This window comes from Arachis hypogaea, chromosome 18 (assembly GCF_003086295.3).
Source record: "Arachis hypogaea cultivar Tifrunner chromosome 18, arahy.Tifrunner.gnm2.J5K5, whole genome shotgun sequence".
Lineage (NCBI taxonomy): Eukaryota > Viridiplantae > Streptophyta > Magnoliopsida > Fabales > Fabaceae > Arachis > Arachis hypogaea.
The window spans coordinates 8,330,125-8,354,540 of NC_092053.1; the positions used below are offsets into that span (position 1 = coordinate 8,330,125).

Genomic DNA, 24,416 nt, shown 5'->3' on the forward strand with positions numbered 1-24,416 from the left:
TCAGAACAGCTATTTTTCACATGAACTCCTTTAAAGCTCCGGGTCCTGATGGGTTTCAAGCTTTTTTCTTCAAAGAATATTGGAAGATCATTGGTCTTGATGTTTGGAAGATGGTTAAGCATGCATTCTCTGGTTTCGAGAATGATGGAGACTTTACTGGTTCTTATTCCAAAGGTTGAATCACCGGTATCTATGAAAGATTTCAGGCCAATTAGTCTCTGCAATGTAGTTTACAAGATCATTACGAAGGTCCTTATTAATAGGCTCCGTCCTCATCTTGCGGAGATTGTTGGCTCGCTTCAAGGAGGATTTATTCCGGGACGAGAAACTCCTGACAACATCATTATTGCTCAAGAAGTCATCCACTTTATGAAGAAGACTAAATCAAAGAAAGGCACACTGGCCTTTAAGATTGATCTAGAGAAAGCTTATGACAGAGTTGACTTGAGGTTTTTAGTTCATATCCTTAAGAGCTTTGGTTTTCCTATTTCTACAATTAATTTGATTATGAATTGTGTCACTGCTTTCTCTTTATCTATTCTTTGGATCGTCTAAATGGCTTTACTCCTAACCAGGGTCTTAGACAAGGAGACCCTATGTCACCCTATCTTTTTGTATTGTGTATGGAGCGATTGGCATGCTTTATTAGTCATCAGGTTGATTTGGGCTTGTGGAAGCCGGTTGTTGTTTCTAGAGGGGACCAAGAATATCCTACTTAATATTTGCGGATGACTTGCTTCTATTCTGTAAAGCTACAAAGAGACAAGTGCAAAATGTGATGTTGGTTTTAGAGACTTTTTGCAAAGCATCTGGGATGAAGATTAATGTGAAGAAGTCTAAAGCGCTTTGCTCTAAGAATGTCTCTGCAACAAGGAAAGAGATTTTCACTGGGGTATCCTCTATCAGATTTGTCCAGGACTTTGGCAAGTATCTTGGGGTTACCCTTAGCCATTATAGAGTGACCCCTTCAACATTTAATGGTGTCCTTGATAAGATTCGAAGTAGACTAGTAAGCTGAAAAGGGAGTTTACTTAATCAGGCTGGTAGACTCTGCTTGTTTAATTCTGTTGCAGCCGCTATTCTCACGTACTAGATGCAGGTCTCTATTTTTTTCCAAAGGAATCATTGGTAAATTGGAGTCTATGATGAGAAATTTTCTTTGGAAAGGACAAGTTGATGAAAATGATTGAATCTTGTTAGTTGGAAGGTACTAGTTACTCCAAAAAAATATGGAGGTTTGAGGATTGGAGATCTTTATTATGTGAATATTGCTCTTCTTGGGAAGCTAACTTGGACTTTTTTCCAGCAGCCAAATAAGTTATGGGTCCAATTGTTGGATGCCAAATATCGATCATCTCTATATAACTGTTTTAGTTGTCCTAAGAACAAGGACTCTCCCATTTGGAGGAGTCTTTGCAAGGCTTGGGAAGTGTTGAAGGATGGGTTTGTTTGGTGTATTGGGAATTTGAACTAGAATTTTTTATTTTCTAGCTGGAGGAGAGAAGGACGGTTATCTAATGAGATGGATTATGTTCACATTTCTTATTCGAATCTCCGGATACAGGATATTTGGTCGGTTGGTAGGTGGCATTTGGATACTCTTTATTCTCCTTTATCTCAAAATCTGAAAGGTAATATTCTCTCTTACAATCCAGATGTGCAAGCAGGTCCGGAAGTGGGTTGGTATTGGTTTGGGTCTGCTGCCGAAGTCTATGACTCACGCAATGGTTACTTGTGATCGTGTAAGAAATTTTTTGGTTGGGAGGAGCGGGAGAATTGGCTTTGGCTTTGGCATCAGCTTGTTCCAGAAAAGCACAAGTTTTTGGCTTGGTTGTGTCTTAAGGAGGCTCTTCCTACTGCAAGTTTTCGTTTTAGAAGACGGATGTCGTCATCGGATAGGTGCCCAAGATGCCTTTCTAACCAGGAATTGGTTTTACATTGTATCTGGGATTGCCCAGAAGCTCAGCTTGTTTAGCATAGGTTGGATATTTCTTGTCATCCTTTGGATTTGAAGAACTAGTTCTTGTATCATAGCAGAGAGCATTCGTTCAAGTTCTTTTCGGGACTTTGGTGGATATGGCCAGCAAGGAATAATGACATCTTTAATCCTCATGAAACTTGGCCTCCGAAAAAAGTGATTTGTCTGGCATTAACTTCAGAAAAGAAGCTTAGGAATATTTTTGAATTACAACGTATGTCCCTTACCTCTACTCTAAATGGTTTTTGGAATCTCCTATCTATTGGTACTTTCAAGATTAATTGTGATGCTAGTTATCTTGGTTCGGGTAATAGTGTTGATTTTGCTTGTGTTATTAGAGATTGTAATGGGAGTTGGCAAATGGGGTGTTTGGGAATAATTGAGAGTAATAGTATTCTTCGAGGGGAATTATTTGCTATTTGGAGAAGATATCTCTTAGCTTGGGATGTGGGTCAACGAGATGTTATTTGTGAGACGGATTGTGTGGAAGCATTTAATCTTGTTACTAATCACCAAGATGGTTTTGGGTTTATTGATCCATTGGTGCTCAAAATAAGAGATATCATGCATTGAAATTGGCGTGTTGACTTTCGTTTGATTATGAGAGATGCAAACACGGTGGCAAATACTATGGCAAAGATGGCGATGAAGTTACAACTTTCTCATGTAGAGCTTCCTTCACCTTGTGAGGAGTTTAAGAGTAGTCTTAAAAAGAACTGTCTCTCTATTTAAGCAGATCATTTATTTTGTCTTTCTTTGTTTAGTTTATTTCAGTCACCAAAAAAATAATTTATTCAATAATATACTAAATTATTGTGACCTGACCATCCATGTCATTAATTTGGTAGTTTTTTATATTTAGTCATAGACAAAAGCTATTTCTATAAGATTTTATACAAAATTTTAGTGAATATTTCTTTAACTTTTTTATTTATACGTTATTATATGGAACATCCACGGGTGTTTTTACTTAATATTGAGGATGCGGATATTTTGTGGGTATGTGGCTGGAAGTTCAACACGTGAAAGACGTGGTGATAGAGAGCGTCAGCGACGTAGTAGTTTTCTGACAACACACAGAGGATATGGTGATTTGGCAGTCGCAGACGGGTGACAGTGTTCTGCCAACATGTGGGAGTGTGTTGCCTCAGAGTTCGTGAAACATTGCAAGGTTTCTGCACGTTTTCGAAAAGTCTGCAGTAATACAGGAACGTGTTGCAGGCGGTCTGCATCTAAGAGACAGTTTAGTAATTAGTGACGAAACAGTAAAGTTTTGTAAATTGAGCTTCTTTATGATCCATTCATGCATCATGTGTTAGTGTTAGCAGAAGAAGAAGAAGAGAGTGTTAATGTTTAGTAGTAGTAGTGTGAGTAGTGTATTGAAAGAAAAAATTATATAAAAAAAATTAGAGAAAAACCTAAAATAGCCCCTGACAATTATCTCGAAAGGTAACGAGGTCCTTAAAAAAAAAATCCAACCCGACCCCTGACAATTACTTTGAAAGGACAACGAGGCTCCTGTGCCAAAAAAAATCAATGTTGTTTTTTTTTTTTGGCACAAGGGCTAATCAGTCCAAAAAAAAAATATCAGGGGCTGGATTGAGTGTTTTTTTTCTTGGGGCCTCGCTGTCCTTTCGAGGTAATTGTCAGGGGTCAGGTGGGGTATTCACTCAAAAAATTATTAGTTTTTAGTGATTAAAAATGTATGGTACGTAATTATACGACATCTAGATAATATATTATCAATTATTTAGATTATTTAATTTATGTAAGTTGATAATTTTTTTATGTATTTAAATATTTTTAATTTTTGTTATTGTCAGTATCATATAAAAATATAGTATTGTTATTTTAGTATTATTATTTTTTAGTATTTTATTAATATTTTTAAATAATATTTTTATTTGTCTAATATAATCATATTTTATTTTATATAAATGTGAATATATATTTTTTTGAATTTTTTTGTTATAAGCCAGTTGCACCCACGCCCATACGTCTTGCATTTTGTATAGAACGTCTGTGGCTCAGACTCATAAACATTGTAGTCGACTCTTCTAGAGATAGTGTAACTTCTGATTGCTGCAACGACAGAGTTTCTAAAACTATATTCCATTCTGATCCTAAACTCTCCGTCCTCAGGATTAGGAACACCTACAGAAAGCAGAAATCATCATTCATTGATCCATCCAAATATAAATTAATAAAAATGTATTATTCACTCATCACGTACTTATGTTTGCATATTCCGGAAATTCCGGTGCATTCATGGCGTCAAGATCCAAGTTACGTATAAAAGGTGAGATATTCATCAGTTGACTATCTGCGGGATGAACAACTACATTCACCACTGCTGCCTCAACTCCCACATCACCATCCTAGTCTTCGTCGCCGGCTTCATAAGTGGCTTCGAAGTCCTCTTCTCTGTCACTGTTCATTTCTTCGTACACTACAGTTCTATCATCCTCTATATATAAATCATTTTGAATCCCATCTGCCTCTACGTTTCCAAAATCAACATACAGCTCAATCTGTGGTTGTCGCATCTGAGTCTGCTGATGAATTTGGAACATATTCTGCATACTCACTTCGTCAATGATCGGCATAATATCAAACTGTATACTATCAAAAACTATAACCGGATTTCGGTACAGAATACTACTCACTCTCCTCAATATACCGTTCTCTATACTTTGACAGAGACCGTTCTGAAGCTCCATGAATGTTATGGTGCATAGAGCCACAAACGAAAACGGATTCTAACACACAAACTTCACTCCTTCCTGAGTATTCTGTATAATCTCACTGTTATGATACACTACCAAGTTTGTGGTACCCTCTATCACACCAGAAATACACTTAAACAACTCTTCTCTTCGCAATGAAATGGTACCGAACTTGGCCATATATAGGCAGAGCACTCAACACGCCCTCCACGTGTTATATTACTATTGAATCACAAAACGACACGTCAACAACGCGCCCACGTGTTGATGCTACCGTCCAATCACACATCGCCACGTCATCAACATGCCCCCATGTGTTGAGGGTGCATCGACTCACGCATTGCCACGTCAGCAACATGCTCCCGCGTGTTGAGGGTGCCTCGAATCACGAATTGTCATGAGAGCAACACGCCTTTCACGTGTCAGCACACTCTCTACGTGTTGGTGCTGCACTTTTGACACGTCTACTAACGTGCAAATACACAAAAAAAAAAAGGAGTAAAGTATCGTTTTTGTCCCCAACGTTTGGGGTAAATCCTATTTGTGTCCCTAACGTTTAAATCGTCCTATTTGTATCCCTAACGTTTGTAAAAGTGATTCAATGTTATCTTGCCGCCAATTACACATCATGAACGCTTTAGTTTGAGTTTTAAAAATCTCTTCTTGAAGTTAGAATACAAATGTTTGGGATAAAATCGATGATCTATTCCGAAAAATAGCTCATCAAAAGTTGAAACTAATTCCTACAATATTTACACAATTCACTTTTCTATGGACATAATTGAATCTAAACACAAATAGTGGGTATAATATTAAAATCGAACACATCCAAATGAGACCTAATTGAGAATGAATACATCCAAGTGAGAATAATTGAAAAATATAATCTGATTTGTTAGTATAATTGATAGTAGGATAACATTGAATCACTTTTACAAACGTGAGGGATACAAATAGGACGATTTAAACGTTAGGGACACAAATAGGATTTACCCCAAACGTTGGGGACAAAAACGATACTTTACTGTCTATTTTCACCTAAAACATCAATATACTCTCTATATTAAAAAAAATGAGCCTAGTTATAATTATTAAAAGAATTTTAAAAATAGAAGATCATTCTGATTTTATTTAAAATAAAATTTTGAGTGATGTTCCTATGTGGGTAATTCACTGATTTGTCCAAGGTATAGTTTCTTTCAAATGATGTTGAATCGGCTTATTCTTTAATGAATGAAATATACGTTCCCGCATCATCAAGAACACAAAGTCTGATAATTTTAAAAGATGCTCAAATCAATACAAATGTATTTCTTATTTCTTTTCTTTTTCATTTAAAAAACATACCTCTCTTGTCTCTGGAACTCCTTTTTTATTAGTGAACTATAAGAGATATTCATTGACACTTTGTATGGTACAGTTGGTTATAGGTGTGTATTTAATTAATTCTAATAATGTACATAATCATTATATGCAAAACCGAGAATTATAAGTTATAACGGCGTATAGAGCATATTGTAATCCGAGTTTAATATATCGATATCAACATAAAAGAATCTTTTAAAAGTAAAATAAGATTTTTAGGCGGTATTTGTTTATATGAACGGGACACTAAAATAAATATACAGAGATATATATAAAATTGTGTTTGACAGATGAGATATGAATAGAAATATTATATTTAGAGATATTGAATTAATATATTTTATATTTATTTTGACAGAAAAAATTAACAAAAAATATAATTTATGTTTATTTTTTATTATTTTTATTAATCTTTTATAATTATATTTTTTATTATTATATTTTTTTCTTAAATTTTTTAGATAAAAAAAAAATAAATTAAATTTTCATAATTTATTATAATTTATCACTAAACAAAATACAATAACACAATTTTATATTTCCATCATTTATATCTTGTCTTATCTTATTCTTAAAAACAAACACAACCTTAACTATTATATTCTCTTACAAATAAAAAATATATGTTTGGAGAGTATAATAAATTAATAATTGTAGGAGTTAAACTATAATTAAATAAAACGTCAGAAACACTATATATTAAAATTGGATCTGGTTCACCTTTTTTTCACCTAATTTTCCCTCTCACCAACATGAAAATGTGTATTTTATTGATATTTAATGTGGCTTTTATTGTTTTGGGGATATAATGATTTTTTAACTTATTTGGATTAAAAAACTAAAAGAATAATATAAATTAAATGAGTTTTATTTTGAAGTTTCATGTTTTATTTTAGGATTATGTTTTTTGAAAAGAAAAGAAAAAGGATAGAATGACATAAACACGCAACATACATGATTGAGTAGTTCACAAGTTTAATAAGATTGACATGAAACCTCTAAAATACAACATTAATCATGTCTTTAAATACTATCCGTTAAACACTTATATTTGCTACTCCAAGATTCATGCTACTTGTCTAATATGTGATAATCTTGTTCATGTATTAATTTTTTTATTTCAATTATATTAGATATACATTAAAATTAATCATTGATATATATAAAATACATATTAAAAATAAATTAAATTACATATATTTATATATAAATACATAATACAATTTGAAAACTAATTTTTTACGTGTGCATAGTATTTTTTATTTAAAATATAAGATTAATTATGTCTCTAAAATGTCTTTTATTATACATGAATTTATTTTTTTTGGCTTAAATTAGGAAAATATGCTTGTTATTTGAAAAGCAATTTAATATGATCATCTTGCTGAATTTTGTTGGTAACTATTTTATAAATTTTTTAAATTTATTTACAAAACTTTTTTAATTTTAATATTATTGTAAAAAATATTTCTTCTAATAAGTATAACTTTATCTCAGAATCTTTGATTTATACAATATGCTATTTTTTTGTGTTATATTGTTATTTTATTTTTTAAAATTAAAAATATAACAATATAAGTAGTTTTTTTAGTAAACCATTTTTATTATTCTAAAAAATATTTTTTTAATAATTATATTTCTAAATATTATAATATTTCTTTTGTCTATTATAAATATTCAACTTCATCTCACAATTTTTAATTTATACAACTATTTTTGAATTAAAATATTATTTTATTTTTTAAGTTATAAATGTCAAAAAAAAATTGCCTATCACCATATCTATGGTACTCTAAGACCAAATAAAAAGAATATTGATGTAGTAAGATTATAGAAGTTTTAATTGTTCTATTTATATGATAAAAATATTTATATAATATTAGAGTCCTCAACTAAATAAAAAGAATGATATGATTTAAGAGGAGGGAAGACCTAACTGTTTAATTTGTATACTAACAAATAAAAATAATAACCATTGGACTAATAATGTTCCTGTTACACCAAAATTAAAATTAAACTCAAAAGACAAAGAAAAAAAAGGCCTAATAAAAGGATAAACTTCTTAGTAAATACTTTTTTTTCCTGTAAAAGCTTGGAATTTTGGTTCATGTGACTTCTGAGTTGTTTCTGCCTTGTGTGAATTTCTGAGAGGCCTTGTGTAAATTTAAGAGAAGCTTCCCAAAAGTTGTAGATAAAGCTTTATTCGATGAAGACTTGGAATCAGAACTCTTGTGTTCATTATCATCTTGGTGTTTTGCCATACAAGAGGAAGAAGAAGCTTGTTTATCCGATGGTGTGGATGGCTTATCATCTAAACGTCTTATAGAACTAGAAAATGGTACAAATTCTTCAATCTTTGATAGAATGTCAGTGTCATCAATGTAGTATTCTTGGTTGTTGTATGGAATCATTATTGTGTTACCAGTTATTAAACATGAGAAGCTCCTCAGATATTAATCTCCAGCATTGCTTTTATATTTGAGAGATACATGAAATCCTTTGTGTAAGGCTGCAACTTGAGGTATGTTCCTTTTCCAAGTGTGGTGCTCTTCAGAAGCACAAGATCTCCATCTTCCAGCTGTATATTTTTCATCATCCAACTCGGTATAAAATTTTTTTTCTCTTCAGCACTAAATTCTAAGACCCTGCATTGAGAAAATTTTTCATTAAAAAAATGTCTCATTTCAAATAACATAAGGTATTCCACTCCAGGATACAAAAGTTTATGAAGTGCTGAAGTGGACATGATAATTTTATTGTCCGATTCCAAATTTGACTTTTCAACGGAAGAAACAGAATGACTGTGATAATAATTTTTAAAAGTATAATCATCCTCCTCATAACGATTTACGTAGACTTCTTCATTTTCTTTGCTGATGTAGTAATCATCCATGCCAAATTAGTCCATTGGTATTTGATAATGCACGATTATCAATATGAAACTGTGAACCTAACAAAATTTTAAGAGTACGCAAAAATAAAGAACGTTTTATTAAGAAGAATAGGGAAAAAAATAAAAAGACGAACAAATTTTATTGATTGTTGATTGATTAAATTGTAAAGGTAAAATTAAATATATATAAAATATTGTATATAAAAAATAAAAATAAAGATAAGATAAGATAAAAAGATAATATAAAAGTAAGATAAAATAATAAAGACTAAAATTAGAATAGAATTTATGTATTATGTTGAGCTGAATTTGTGGGCTAGAAGACTTATTTATTATTGTCCATTCCGTACAAATAATAAAATTTTTTTTACAGTAGTATAATATTTTTTAATATCAAATATATATTTTTATATGTAATAACAAATTAATTAATGATTAATCTTTTAGATACATTTAAGATGATTGTTTAAGAATACATAACACATAATCTAAAGAACTAAGGATCACATTAAAATGGTCAACTAACTCTAATTTAAATGACATATTCTTTCCATTCTTACATAAAAATTTTGGATTTAAATTTTATTCTTAATTTTAAAATAATATATATTAAAATAAAAAAACTATATCTCAAATGACATAATTTATTTATCCTCACATAAAAGTCTAAAATTTAAATCTTACCCCTACTTTGGAAAGAATGATGGCATTAAAATGCCTAACAAGGAATTACGAGAATAATTCGTCCTACAAAAAAGGCCATGCACAATTTTGTACATTACTTTTGCCGCAAAAACCAAGAGGAATCCAGGCAATATTTCACTTTTCAGGGACCTCTACGAAATTTCCCAAGGAAGACTATGCTAATTGACACCCACCCCTCAATTTTGACAAAATTAAAACAAGATGCATATGATAATATGCATGACATGATGATGACCAATTGTTTACGTACGTATCTTTCGGAAATTAGAGTTGACATAACTACGTTTTCTCTCGTATACTTTTTCTATTACATAATATATAGGTCTGTTTTATAACTTTTAACATACAAAATAATCATATATTTAATTGATTCAATATATAGTTAACGTCTATATATATATATATATATATATATATATATATATATATATATATATATATAATTTAAAATTTTCATCAAAATTATGCAAATATGTCTCAAGTTTTAATTTTAAAAAAATATAAGAGAAATTGGCATGATGATTTTTATGACGCATTGAGTACCCACAATCCACAAATATATACCAAATAATTTTACAATTTCAAATTATTTTCAGCAAATTAATATTGAACAACAAAATGTGACAAATGTGACACATAATTATCATCAAGCTCAAAAACAACAAAATCAAAATCTATCCCCACAAAACACAAAACAAAATCTGTTACTGCCAAGTAATAATCCCAAGTGTATCCTAAATCCAATTTAAAAATCTGATATCACCTTTTTTCACAAACTTCTGGCCAGTATTAAATCTTTAATTTCACCATTTTGTTTAATGTCCTAGTAAAACGGCTATTATAATTACACCAAAATAAGATGAATGAGTTTTCAGCCTCAAACTCATCCTAATCAGAGATGCCAACAATTCTTGAAGCTCATGTTTTGCCACATGAGACACATCAATTATAGCAAACCTATGAAAACCGTTAATAAATAACAACCTTTTTTTTTTTCGGTTACTACTATGTTCATGCCAAATTCAACCAAGCTTACTACTATACTAGCTAGCACCCTCAACACTACAATCTTTTAACACATTTTGCTCGTGCTAGTTACCAAAATGTTCGTATAAGAGATATATTGACGATGATGATGATGATGATGCATGTTGAATTTTGTTATGCAGGTTTGGCTTAATTTTGTTTTACAAAAGAAAAAAGAAAAATTGGTGCTATGTTATTTTTGAAATGATGCTTTAATCTCGTTGGTTGATTTCATTGAAATGGTAAAGGATTAGGTGCTGCATGGTTCTCAAGTTGGAGGATTAGATTAAACAAAAGCTGAATTGCCTCTATTGTAAAGCTTTGTTAGTTTTAGTTTAGTTTAGTTTAGTATAGTATGAATGAATGAGTGACATTATAGTTATAGGATGATCATGGAACCCATATGTGAATTTTGTGGGGTTGTAAGAGCTGTGGTGTATTGCAAGTCGGATTCTGCGCGCCTATGCCTGAACTGTGATGCATCTGTGCACTCTTCCAATCCCCTGTCAAGCCGGCATGCGCGCTCTCTCCTCTGTGATCTCTGCTATTGCCAAGCAGCTGTTGTTTGTTGTGTAGATCATAACATGTGTGTGTGTGAAGCCTGTGAATGGAACCAGAATGAGTGCTTATTGAGGGGACACGGCCGCCTGCTGTTGAAGTTCTATACCGGTTGTCCCTCTTTCGAGGACTTGTCTAGGCTCTGGTCCTTTGTGTTTGATGCTAACTCCTCATGTGGTGGTGGTGGTGGTTTGGAACCAATTAGTACACTATGTGTGGAAAGACCTGATAATGATGATGGTTTATTTGATTTGGTGAGTGACAAGTTGACTGAGATACAACCTTGCTTCAAATTCGAGCCTTGGACGGATCTGTCTCCCATGATTCCATCAAATCAAGATACCATGCAATTCTGCAAAGATCAAGCACTTTTTTCCCCTCCAGAATCAAACCAGCCAAAGGTAGGTATCATTCATTTTGGTTGAGATTTTGTCTAAGTATTTTATGTTCTAGGACAGTTACTAAAAAGGCCTAAAACTTTGAGGTTGAGAATTTGTAATCTTCTTTGCATGCTTTGATTAGTACCAGTAACAATACTTATGGAACTTAATAGCTGCAGGGATGTTCTAATTTCAACTATCTTGGAATCGATGAAGGAAATGGTTTATGTCCTTCTGCGGATTCCATTGAGGTAATCTCACTAATCCATTTAACTCTTGTTTCTTAAACTCCTCATTGATATGCAAACTTAATTGTCACAAATGAGATTGTTTAATTTTAGGCATCATCATCAGTCCAACAAGATTTTGTAACCTTTCAGTCTCCGAGCATGACGCCGACCTTCCACAGTAATGTGAATTGTGCTCTTGTGAGTCCTATTTACAACAGAGACATGAATCTTGGATTCCCTCAGGGCCAAGTTCATTCGAGCATATCGATGGAATTATCCAGCATTGCTGGAGACAGTAGTGTTACTGATCTAGATTGTGAGTTGTCCAATGAGATACAATGCCCACAGAGAAGGGCCAAAGCTAAAATGAGATACAATGAGAAAAAGAAAACCCAAATGTGTGTACCTTTAACTCTTTACACTGATACATAATGGTTAAAATGTGATGATTAGTTGATTATTATTCTCTTAACTATGCAATTTGCTGATCTCATCTGTGTAGGTTCGGCAAACAAATAAGATATGCATCTCGGAAAGCGAGGGCCGAGGCAAGAAAACAAGTGAAAGGTAGATTTGTTAAGACAGGAGAAGAATATGATTATGACTCTCTGCTGCAGAATAAGCTTGAATAAGCATCCAATGTGCAATCACTATTTTTTCATGCAAGATGTGATTCTGTTTTGCAAACTAGTCCTTAAACATTGTGCATACATTGTTTTTGTTCTGAGTTCTCAATGGAACAAATTATTTAATGCAACAAGATAATTGTTCAAATCCTGTTGGAGCTTTCTAACAGGTTTCGCAATCAAAGGCATTAGTGTTTAGATGAAAACAAAGGTATGCAGAAGTGTGCACTTGGAAATTTGGAGAAGAAGGAGTTGCATACATATCATGATATTCCATTTTCTTTTATATGTAATAAATGCTAAGAGGTACAGGCATGGAACATAGAGGAGCATGAGGTTTGAAGTGAACAGATTCGAATTGCATCACAAACAAACAAAGAAGGTAAGATAAGTACCTCTATATATCAAACAATCTTATCTTCTTTTTGTTTTCAAATAAATAAGGAAGCCTCTTTTGTTGCATAAGCATTAGAGTTGAAGATAGCATATGTTTTCCCTTCTTTAAATATTCATTTGAAGGTAAATGTTTTTCAAAATAATCTTCTGTCTTCTCTTTTGACATTTGTATTTTCATCTAGTATTAGCAGGCCTATATGTTCTTCCTTGGAAAGTAAGCACCAGATTTTGGAAAATCTTGATTCTGTTTTGATCAGACACTAATCATTGTCAACTGTAGATTGAAACATTTTTTGGAAGCCAGTTTCAGCAGCAGCAACTTTGAAATCCTCTCTGTTGCCTCAATAATCCTCATCATGCTTTGTACTTCATATTTTCTTAGGGATTGGTAAATATTCTTTCAACAATGATTCAAACATTGTTTGAATGCCATCAAAGAATTTTGTTTTTGTCACTTCTTTTTTCCAATGAAATTGGAGATATTAATGACTATTTGCTTGTTTGACAAATACAGGTTTTAGTACCAGCACTGCATAAATCTGTTTTGGACCTCAACCATAAATTAGGAAAAATGACTCATCATATCATAAGCTTCTAAGTTGTTAGACATTAAGTTAAAAAGCCATAACAATTTTATAGCATAAATTCATCTTGATTAAGATTAACTCCTTAAAGAAACAGAACATTCAGATAATATCATCAGGATAGTGTTGAATTTAAAGATTGGAAAAAAAATGTTTAAAAAAATGAACATCCCATGCTATTTTGAATAGTATTTTAGTTCTCATGCCAATTTTAGTTCTCATCCTAAGACTCTGATGCAATGAATCAAAGGAAGAATCATTGGAAGAATCTGATCAGCTAGGAAAGAAAGTGATGTTTTCATGTTGCCTTCTAATAATTGGTTGCTGATGAATCTTTAATTGTTAACTAAATATAATTATGACTTGATCATCCATGTAACTCTGTATAGAAATTAAACTTGGTAGTTTTTTTGAACATATAATTCATGATACAAGCAACTGAAGCAAGAATCCATATCATAAAAACCAGTTCACATTGATTTGGTATATTGAAATCTACAAGAAGTTAAAGAGATCTAAATTAACATTTCACATCATCAACACCTTTCTTATTCTGTGTCATCATGATATATATTCATCAACTATTACACCAACCTATAAATATAACTGATACATTATGATTAATTTATATTATATGCTGTCCACTAAACTCTCTCTATCTAAGAACCTGAGGATACAAATTAAATCATCCCCAACACAGAAAATCATCTCTAAAAAGGAAGAAAAAGATGGAGAATTAAATCAAAGAGACAAGGAAAGACCAATATCATCATCACCATCATCATTGTTATCATGCATTATCCTTGAACATGTTGTTGTTGTTGTGTTGGTGCTGTTGTTAGGAAGATTTCCATTGGCCCAACTTACATTAACAGGAAGAATAACCTCTGATGAAGCACCAATAACACATCTTCTTGTGAGATTGCTGCATGTGTTGCAGAGAAAGCATCTAATGTGTCTAAGGGCCAAGAAATTTGCTTCATGAACCCATCTGTCACATTTTCTACATAGATATGCATCATCAGCATGGCAATACAATGAAGCCCTTAATCCACATAACTCACAACAACATGTAGAAGAAGAAGAAGCTATTCCTCTTGTTGAGGCATGCCCTTTTCCTTGTGGACCTTTGCACATGTTGAGAAAACTATATGGTAGCTATAATAACCTTTGTAATATGATTTTTTTTAATAAAATTTGTGTATATTGGAATATATTGAGAACAAGCCTTTATATTCAGTTTGAATCACATACATGTTCTTTGGACATATTCTTTAGGACAAGGACAAGGATGCCACTGCGTCACGTAATCACTTTTTTTTTTTAATATAACAAAAAAAAATTGCCCCACATTTGTCTTATTCCCTATGAAGCCAAGAGGGTCAATTTGGTCATTTAAGATATAAGGGAGAAAATATGTGAATCCTATATAGTTTTGACAAAGTAGGATAATTGATGAACACATGATTAAGCTTTAAAGTTCTTATAAGATGCTTCAAGGGTTGTTATGAGCCATAATTTGTGTTTGTTGAGTGGTTAGAATTGAAAAAAAAATGAGGTTCCTAAAGTAGAAAGGTTTATTGTATGGTGTAGAAAGCACCTTTTAAAAACTAGTGACCCATCAAAGAGGAACGTTCCATTTGATTCAATTGCACCACGTAATGCCACTTGAATTGGAAAACATTATTATTTTGATTGATTGATTGATTTTGTGCTACTTGGCATTGTTTGAGATTTGAGAACTTCTTTTTTGTGTAGTTTTGTGCCATTGTTTTTTCTTTCTCAATAAAAAATCCTATGAAGTGTCTTTTTGTGAGGCATTGGAGGAGAACATGTCCTTGTCCACAAAAATGTTCTTGAGGATGACACATTATTATGACTCCACATGTATGGTTCAAACTTCAGGTGCATCACCCCATTATCTGCCATATCAATAATAATAAAATTAATTAAGAGTTTTAATTTGTCAAATAATTCTTAAATTATCAATTGAAAACATTTTATAAATACTAATAAGTGTTAGTGATTCCAAAGAAACAGGAAGCTAATGGACGTGGGAGAGTGCAAACCAATTCATTTTGGATTTGGATCGCCTAAAATGATGCATGATGCATCATGCATGTCCATGCAATTTATGGATATGATGTACCATATGTATAATCATTAGCTAACAACACATAATTGAATGTTTGAATAAATTAAAATTATTAGCATATTATATGGATTTTTTTTTTCTATCAGTAAGTATTATTAATAAATTATTGATTGAGTTTGGTGATGATGGAGGACGAATTTTGTTATGAATTGTAACCGTTCAATTGGCACAACAGACAACCACAAAAGAGGCTATCAGATTGGATGGGAAGCAATCATGTTTAAATTATTGGACTGAGAAAATTAAATGAAAGGAAAATTGTTTATGATTTGGCACAGTTGAGGTATTGGGAAAGATTTTCATTATTATGAGGTAATTGAAAACTTGTGAATTAGTGCAATGATTGATGATTGAAGCATAAAAAAACAGATGACATAAACATATGTATAATGGAACGTACTAAATGGCCACCAAAAATGTTAAAGCAGAATCCACATTGCAAATATTTCACGCCACTCTGAAAAAGCTAATTAAGGAAATGTATGTTGTTTTAATTTGAATGAAACTTCGTTTGATATATATATATATATATATATATATATATATATATATATATATATATATATATATATATATATATATATATATATACACTTGTGAGTTGTGAATAAAAAATTAGTTTCTACAAAAATATTAACTTCTTAAAATATTAGATGACATTGTGATTTTTTAGAATTTACTTTCTAGTCTAAAGAAATGCATCATTTTAGTACAATTTGTTAGACGGGTAAATTGTTAATAAAAATAAAAGTTACAATATTATTCTAATATTGGAGGGAAATTATGTTAAAAATTAATTTTTTTAAAATACCAAAATGATAATTTATTATTTAGATAGTTGGAATAATGCATCTAGCAAATACAAAGAGTATATATATATATATATATATTATATATATATATATATATATATATATGCTTAGCAAATATATATATGCTTAGCTTAGTTGCTAACGATGAGATTGATATTATTAATAAAAATATGTTACTACGTACACACAGAAAGAAGGATAATATAATGAGTTATAATAATAAGAAAAAGTTTAGGAGATTAGTATTTTTATTTTTTTTTAGATGAGAATATATTTTGGTAAATATAAAGATGCAAACTTGGCTTCATTTTACTATTATATTGTAAAGATTATTTTAGTATATGCAATATCAAATTTAACTAAACTCTTTCGTTTTTCTTTAATAGAAGAGAGAAAGAGAGATGTATATGGTGCAACCCATATAATTCTATATACCAAACTTCCTAGCTTTGAAGTTTCAAATAATGCATTAAGCCGTCTAATCTTGGAAGAATAATGATCTCGTACGTGATTCTCTTATATTGCGTATACCTTTGGAAAATACAGTATTATTCAATGTTTTGAAGTTGGAAGATGAGATGAATCGAATCTAATTCGAAGAATCATCTTATTAGGAGAAGTTTCAATAAAAATTCCAGTAAAATCTAATTATATGGATATCAAATAAGTATATCTAAGAAGTTGAACAAAAAAGTTTATCAAAATTAATTTTGCTTTGTCTTGTATTATCTTTGGTAATAAAGTCATACAAATTAGATGATAAGAGTGGATGAAAATTAGTCATATAAGTTACTTTATATTGATTTGCGACACACGGAAATAAAATGTATGATGGTATGAATTTTGGGTGTTTCTTTCATTGTATGTGGTCTTAGTTGTCACCTTTTATGGGGATATTCCTCCTATTAAATTTCCAACTAATAGCAAGAATATGTTCGAATAATAATAATTATTGTATTTATTTTCTATTCACCTGTTTTTGCCTTCTTTTTTTTTTTTTTCTAGTTGAGTTACATTTGGTTTAAGGGGAACCTTGTATATATTAGTGATGATGATTATTCATCACAAATAATAAAGGTAAATCAAATGAAAGGAGACATTAATTTCTTTAGAATCACGTCACTCGCAAAGTAGCAATAATACGTGGTAATAAGGGTGAATAACCGATCCCGTTTCTGATATTTTTTGCGAAAGACAACCAGGTTTCTAGAAAAAAAAAACTATTTTTTGGTCTCTGAAATTTTTTTTTTAGACAAATTAGCTCCTACATCAATAATCTGTTTTTGGGTTAACGAAACGTGAATATGTGGCAAGTTAAAATGGTGATGTACTGATGTGTTCGTTAAGTACCAACTTGAATTGGTATATTAATGAATCACTCAATCCAGTCCCTAACAATTTTTTGAAAATATAATTTCGTGTTTTATCTGCACTTCATAGAACATGATGAACCCTAAACACCTCTTCCTCCTTCCTTCTTGTGTAGAATCCTAACTGTCTACCACCATGAGCCATGAAGATTATTCTTCGAAAACTAGGAGTCGCAACCTGCGTGGTTATAGTGTTGGCGAAGAGAGTAAGTGCTGCACCTTTTCTTATGGAAGAATTGGGCAGCCAAAAAAGAAAAAATTCATATCTCCAAAATGTCACTGTGGGTCCTATGCAATTCTCTTCCAATCTTGCACAGAACTTAATCCGGATAGGTTTTTTTGGGATGCCCTAATTACAATGTAAGTATTGATTTTTTTGTATATTTCTTAAATTTAAAAATTTTATGTAACTTTGGTTTTTTTTTTTTACAATCAAAATTTTTTATTTTCAGGCACCCATCCCACATTGCAAGTATTTCAAGTGGCTAGATGTATTAGTTCATGAAAATATGGATGAAGACATTACTTCTAACAATGCTATTTTAATGGAAAGGAGATTGAAGGACGTAGAACATAGAATGAAGGAGTTAGAGATGGAATTGAATTTGAAAAATCAAAACGAAATTGAATCTCAAGGTGGTAGATATTACTTCAGATGTTTTAGGCTTATAATTTTGGGCATAATTAGTATCATAATTGATGTAGTCTTTAAAACATGTCTTAAGTAATTGTCATAACCTTAGCTATGACATTTTGTGATAATTATGTTGCATTGTAATACTTTTAAGATGTAACTGAATCTGTGTAATATTATGTTTTATGCTAATGAATTTGTTATCACTTTAATCTGAGATGATATTTATTAAAAGAAATTAGATTATATTATAAATGTGTAATCACATATTTTGATGGATGAAGATATAAAAATCTGGGTATACAATAATTATAAGCTAAATATATGATTTTCATACGTGCTATATGATAATAAAGATGGAGCTATAAACACAATCCAAAATAGTTCCATAATTTATTATAATAAACTTAGCACCAAAGTATGATTGTTTGTGCTGTGCAATAGCAAAATAATATATCTCTAAATTGCCGGTTGTCTAACTTATATACCAGCGAATTCATTTACAACTATTAAGAAACCAAAAGATAATTAATTGAGTTCATAAGATACATATGACTCTTTACTTATAGACCAACAAAATACATGAGTCTTCACTTGATGCTTTTAATCCATTAATGAATCTACTCAAGTGTTAGTTGGAAGCCTAAAACCAGGTATTGACATGAAGGTAAACAAGCTGTCGGATGCCCCTGAGGTAGCTGGTCCGAGTGGCTCTAAATGGTTTTGAGTGGGTGGAATTGGCGGCCTCACAATGGTTTGCTTCATTCGAAACCCAACAGGAGGTTCAGGAATTTGCTGTGTAGCCTGCACAAGATAGAAGAACCATTTCAGCACAAAAAATGAGCAAGACAAAAGTCACCAAATACAATCCTATACTCACAGGTCCATCATTAGGAGGTGCAGATTGAGATAAACTAATCTCTTCACCAAAATCTACATTGGGCGAGGCTTTCAGTTTTGGCATCTTTTTCTTATTCTTTTTTGCCTTTGCCTGAAAATGATGATGCAAATATAACATATAGATTCAGTAATTTACAATCAACAATACATAACAGACTTAGCAGAATTAACATAATTAAAAAAGATATATAGAATACGCAAAATAATAAATGCAACCATTGGATCATGTTGTTGTCCTAGCTTGTTTGTTGCTGCTCCAACGGAAGTTCCTGATTGAGTCTTGTTTTTCTTCTTTGTCTTTTTAGTCTTTGACTGCCAATTTGAATCTTTAGGTGCACCTTTGCAAGTCTTGTGATAATGACCTTTCTCTCCGCACTTACTACAAGTTACTTGGTGTGATCTCCTAACTTTATTGCCAATCACTATTTCGATAGGAGCTTTCATCCTCCTAAGTTTTGGCCGGCCAGCTGGACGTACGATTGGGGAGGGAGGATTCCTTGACAAGTTGTGGGATCCAATAATCGTCACTGTTTACTGGTTGGATCACATAGGAGTATGCTGCTCGGACAGCATCCATTGTCAGTGACTTATCGACAAAGTCTTCTAATTTGTATCCCATATTTTTCAATCTAAAAATTGCAGCAACTGCATGCTTGCATGGAAGTTCTACATACAATTTTAATAATTCAAATACCATAATAACATAGCAGATAAACTTGAGATTTACAATTTTAATAAATCAAATAGCATAGTATACATGAATTACCTGTGAGCTGCCACACATTGCATGTGCAGGTGTGCTCTTTGAGATTTATACCAATCTTGTGAGAATTTTTTTGAACTTCATAGATAACTTTGTCATTATCTCCATTTCATACTGCATTCCACTTGTTACTTTCAGGCATAACAATTTGTTCTAACTTAATGTACATTATTCACTAAACAGGACAATGCAGTGTGCAGTAAAGGCCATATCTTAATAAATAATGATTGAACCTTGAGGCTTTGAATCATAACATGGTCAAAAAATTTATGATCATTGAATAGTTTTTATGTGCTAGTACATGTATATGCAGTAGCTACGACCCTGGATCAGATAAGTTTCCTTAGGTTGTTAAATATTGATGGTCAATTTAAGGATCTACTAAGTGTTAGCGGCACACAAATTCAGGATCCCAACCCAAAGCACACAATTTTTAGCATCCTCTAATCACATTAGTTGTAGCCTACACCAGTTGACAACACAAGCGAATCTATTGAAAACTCAGAGGGAGCAGGAGCATTGAACGATTTTTTTTTGTAAATACATAAACTTTTCGATCAAAATATACAAAGCATATTTGTTGTTATTGAATCCTAAGCCATGTTCTAATTCAACTCTTCATGCAAAATTTGAATATAAACAATAATCCAAATCATAGGTTCCAAAGCATGTTCAATGGCAGACAGTATGAACCACCTTCAACTTGATCATACACATGCAATGGCAGAGAGAGTGAGTAATGAAACTTACCTCTCAATAGACAGTTCCTCCGTCACGACGCCGTCAAAACGCCGTCAATAGCTCCATCAGGACCAACGTCTTCCTCCAAGTCAAGCATCTTCAACGAATTTTGGAAGGGAGATCATTAGGATTTTTTGTAATTCTAGAGAGTAAAAGAGGAGTTTTGTGTTATCACAAATGAAACTTGTTTATTTTTAATGGAATTGTTGGGGCCAGGTTGGATGACCCATTAATCTGTCCATTCAAGTTGGCATTTAACTGACACATCATTAACTTAACATGCCACGTAGGCATGGTCAATCAGCTCTAGAGACAAATTATTAATGGAAGGGCTAACTTGTCTAACGGAGTTAAAAAACAGGGGATGTATAGGATTTTTTTTCCCTAGGGGTCTTGTTGTCTTTTGATGTTATTGTCAGGGGCCGTTTTGGATTTTTTCTCTAATAATAATATCAATCCCACTACGTTGTTGTAACATTTCTGCCAATTTCTGCCAACTTTTGTTTATGACTGTGTTTAATGAAAGTGTCTTTGTGGATATGTCTAATAGAAGTGTCTTTATAGATATATTTTCTGGATGTATCTCTTTATACATGTGTTTAAAAAATAATAATTAATTATTATTGACAATGAGTTGGCAAATAGTATATTGATACCCTATATTTTTTTTAAGAATAATAATAATAATAATAATAATAATAATTTCGTTAGAAAATCAATTTGGGTATAGTTAATTATAGTTAATTAGTTGAAAAATATATTAGTTATATATATAAAAAAATAAAGCAATTTCTCACTACTCTTAGGCTTTGTTTGGATATAGAAAAGAAAATGGAAGGAAAGAAAATGGGAAGAAAGAAAATGAGTGGAAAGAAAATAGAAGGAAAAGTAGAGTTATTTGTATGTTGTTTGGATTAAGAGAAAATAGATGGAAAGAAAATAAAGAGAAAATTTTCTTTTGTTTGGATGGAAAGAAAAGTGAGAAGAAAGAAAATTATGATAGTATAAAATTACATTAATACCCTTATATATATTATATACAAATTATAAGTTATTAATGACAAGGGGTAAATGTGTAATTTTATTCATATTGCCTCCATTTCTTTTCATTTTCTTCTCATGTGTGAAAAGAAAATAATTTAGTAGGTTCCACACTAATATTTTCTTTCCTCCCTATTTTCTCTTCTCATCCAAACAATAAAAAATTTACTTTTCCATTCATTTTCTTTTCTCCCATTTTCTTTCCTTTCAAAATTAAATGAGTTAACTTATATTATAGTTAATTTTTTAGAGTTTCTAATAATAATAATAATAATAATAATAATAATAATAATAATAATGGATGGATGGGAGCAAATCACGTGGAGCAAACTCATAAAGCTAATCTTATGCAAGCATTGACACTTTAAGTGTTGGAGTGATTTCATCATATTTCTATACTAGGAAATCAAAGATATTAAGGTTATAAAATTTCATTCCTCTATTATTTATGCTCACGTTAGATTCTCTGAATTTTGTACTATAAGATGGATTTTATATTAAGCAAGTTAGTTACTTAGTTTAGAAAAGGTCGACTAAGACTAAGGATGAGTTTACTTTTTTTTTTTTTTTAAATTGGGAACTCCTTTTATTTTTTATATCTTGACACGGAATAGCTTTAAATCGCTATTTAATTTGCATATGGATGCATGAGTGGTGTTGGACTCTGATATGGAGAGAGAGGTGCTTCACAATTTTGTGGTGTCAGTGAAACCACAACTCGGACCCTGCGAGTTCCCATTCACTACACGGACCGTTCGAGTTGCGTTTCACTAAACGCACGGTCCGATTTGATGCAGTCTGGACACGCATCGCACAGCAACTTCTTCCCTAACGGTGCTCTGAAACCAAACAAAGACTCATGCAATCCACTCTCTTTATCCGGTTACAATCACTTTCAGATTTCACTTTCAACTTCGCTCCCACCTTCTTCTTCTTCCTTTCTCCGTTTAAATTTTTTAAAATTTTTTTTAATATTTAGTAAGCTGAATAGAAATGTGTATTATTTTTGTACTCTATTATTCAAAATAATACATTTTCAAAAGTACTCTATTATCCATTTTTCTTATTCTACTAAATAATAACAGAAACCATACTAACAAATTTTTGGATTACATACCATGAAGGAGAAAAATACAAATACAGAGAATCAGAGGAAGAAGACGAACAAACTTGAAGAAGAACACGGAATCTGATATTTTCAATAAACCTAAATCGGACCTACCGTTTACCATTGGCAGATTCAAATTAATATTTAAAAAAGGGAACTCGGACCCTACGATTTCATTTTCAGCTTGATAAAAAATATATATACAAAACGCACGGTCCGTTTTGCATTGTTAAAATTCAAATTTCAGCCATCAACAAGTCGTACCCTCCGACTTGTTTGTTTATTTTTGCTTAACAAAGAACTCAGATCCTCCGAGTTCTTTCACCTAAAAATGACATAAAGCTGTCCCACCTTCTTGTCTATTTCTCCCTATTTTTATATCCGGGGAAAGCACACTAACGAATTCCATAACTAAAAAATTGAGCCTCATTAAATATGATAAATTTTTAATATTTTTCGATCTATTGATTTTAGTGTTCAATTATATGAAGTACGGATATTTTTTTGATTTATTATATTTGCGTGTTGGACAAATTTTAGACATGACATCCATCGATATTCGTCTCACACGCGTATATTTTATGTCCAAATTAAATTATGTCTTGATAAAAAAAAATTTTCTTTGGACACACTTAAATACTATTACGTATTAGCGTGTCCAACATTATTCTAAACATATATTCTTAAAATGAGTTTAGAAATAGTATATATTATTAATTATTAAAACAAAAAATATTTTAAATATTTTATATAATTAAAAAAAATATTAAAAATTAAATTTATATTTTAATATTAATAAAATACCAAAATATTATTACAATTTATCTAAAAAACTCTATATTTTATATATATATATATATCTGTCTCCGTATCTTATAAAAATTTTAAATTCACGTGCATATTTGCATGTCTCATATCGTGCCATATTCTGTATCTGTGTCAATATCCATATATCCAGGGACGGATGTATGTTTGTGCTTGTGGAGGCAAATGCCCCCACTACCATTTGAAATTTTTTTGAGTAATATATAATAATAATATTTATTTGTCCCTATTAAATTATTAAATTTGACTCCACAATAATTTTTTATTCAATTTTTGGTACTTCATAATCAATTTAAAAATTTCATATTAGATATCATTAGAATGATCAATTCTCAATTTAAATAAAATTTATGTTTCTTTTTTTAGAAATCGACTCGAAAGAGTATTATTTATCCTTTACAAAAATGCTATTTGTACACCAAAGTTAGCCACTAAAATCAACCACCAATGTATTTATGTATAAATACATGTGTAGTTTAATTTATTTTCAATGCATATTTGTATTTCAACATGTATTTTATACTGGTGACTGACTTTGGTGGCTAATTTTGGTGTACACGTAGCATAACTCTTATCTTTTTTTTATATTAGTTTTAATTT

General features: G+C 31.3%; 2 protein-coding genes across 2 annotated transcripts; one reads left to right on the forward strand and one right to left on the reverse strand.

The window, feature by feature from the left end:
* The first annotated feature begins 11,085 nt into the window (after positions 1 to 11,085).
* Positions 11,086 to 12,493, forward strand: LOC112769514 (putative zinc finger protein CONSTANS-LIKE 11). Its single transcript, XM_025814023.1, has 4 exons — positions 11,086 to 11,652; positions 11,805 to 11,882; positions 11,973 to 12,259; positions 12,364 to 12,493. The coding sequence occupies exons 1-4, from the start codon at positions 11,086 to 11,088 to the stop codon at positions 12,491 to 12,493; spliced, it is 1,062 nt and encodes a 353-aa protein (XP_025669808.1).
* Positions 12,494 to 14,208: 1,715 nt separating this feature from the next.
* Positions 14,209 to 14,604, reverse strand: LOC112769515 (uncharacterized). The gene has a single exon (XM_025814024.1). The coding sequence runs from the start codon at positions 14,602 to 14,604 to the stop codon at positions 14,209 to 14,211; it is 396 nt and encodes a 131-aa protein (XP_025669809.1).
* Positions 14,605 to 24,416: the final 9,812 nt, after the last annotated feature.

Coding starts and splice junctions, on each gene's coding strand:
- LOC112769515 (XM_025814024.1), bottom strand. CDS start 14,604: ATGTGCAAAGGTCCACAAGGAAAAGGGCATGCCTCAACAAGAGGAATA.
- LOC112769514 (XM_025814023.1), top strand. CDS start 11,086: ATGGAACCCATATGTGAATTTTGTGGGGTTGTAAGAGCTGTGGTGTAT. Junction 11,653..11,804: donor CAGAATCAAACCAGCCAAAG/GTAGGTATCATT, acceptor GGAACTTAATAG/CTGCAGGGATGTTCTAATTT. Junction 12,260..12,363: donor GAGAAAAAGAAAACCCAAAT/GTGTGTACCTTT, acceptor TCATCTGTGTAG/GTTCGGCAAACAAATAAGAT.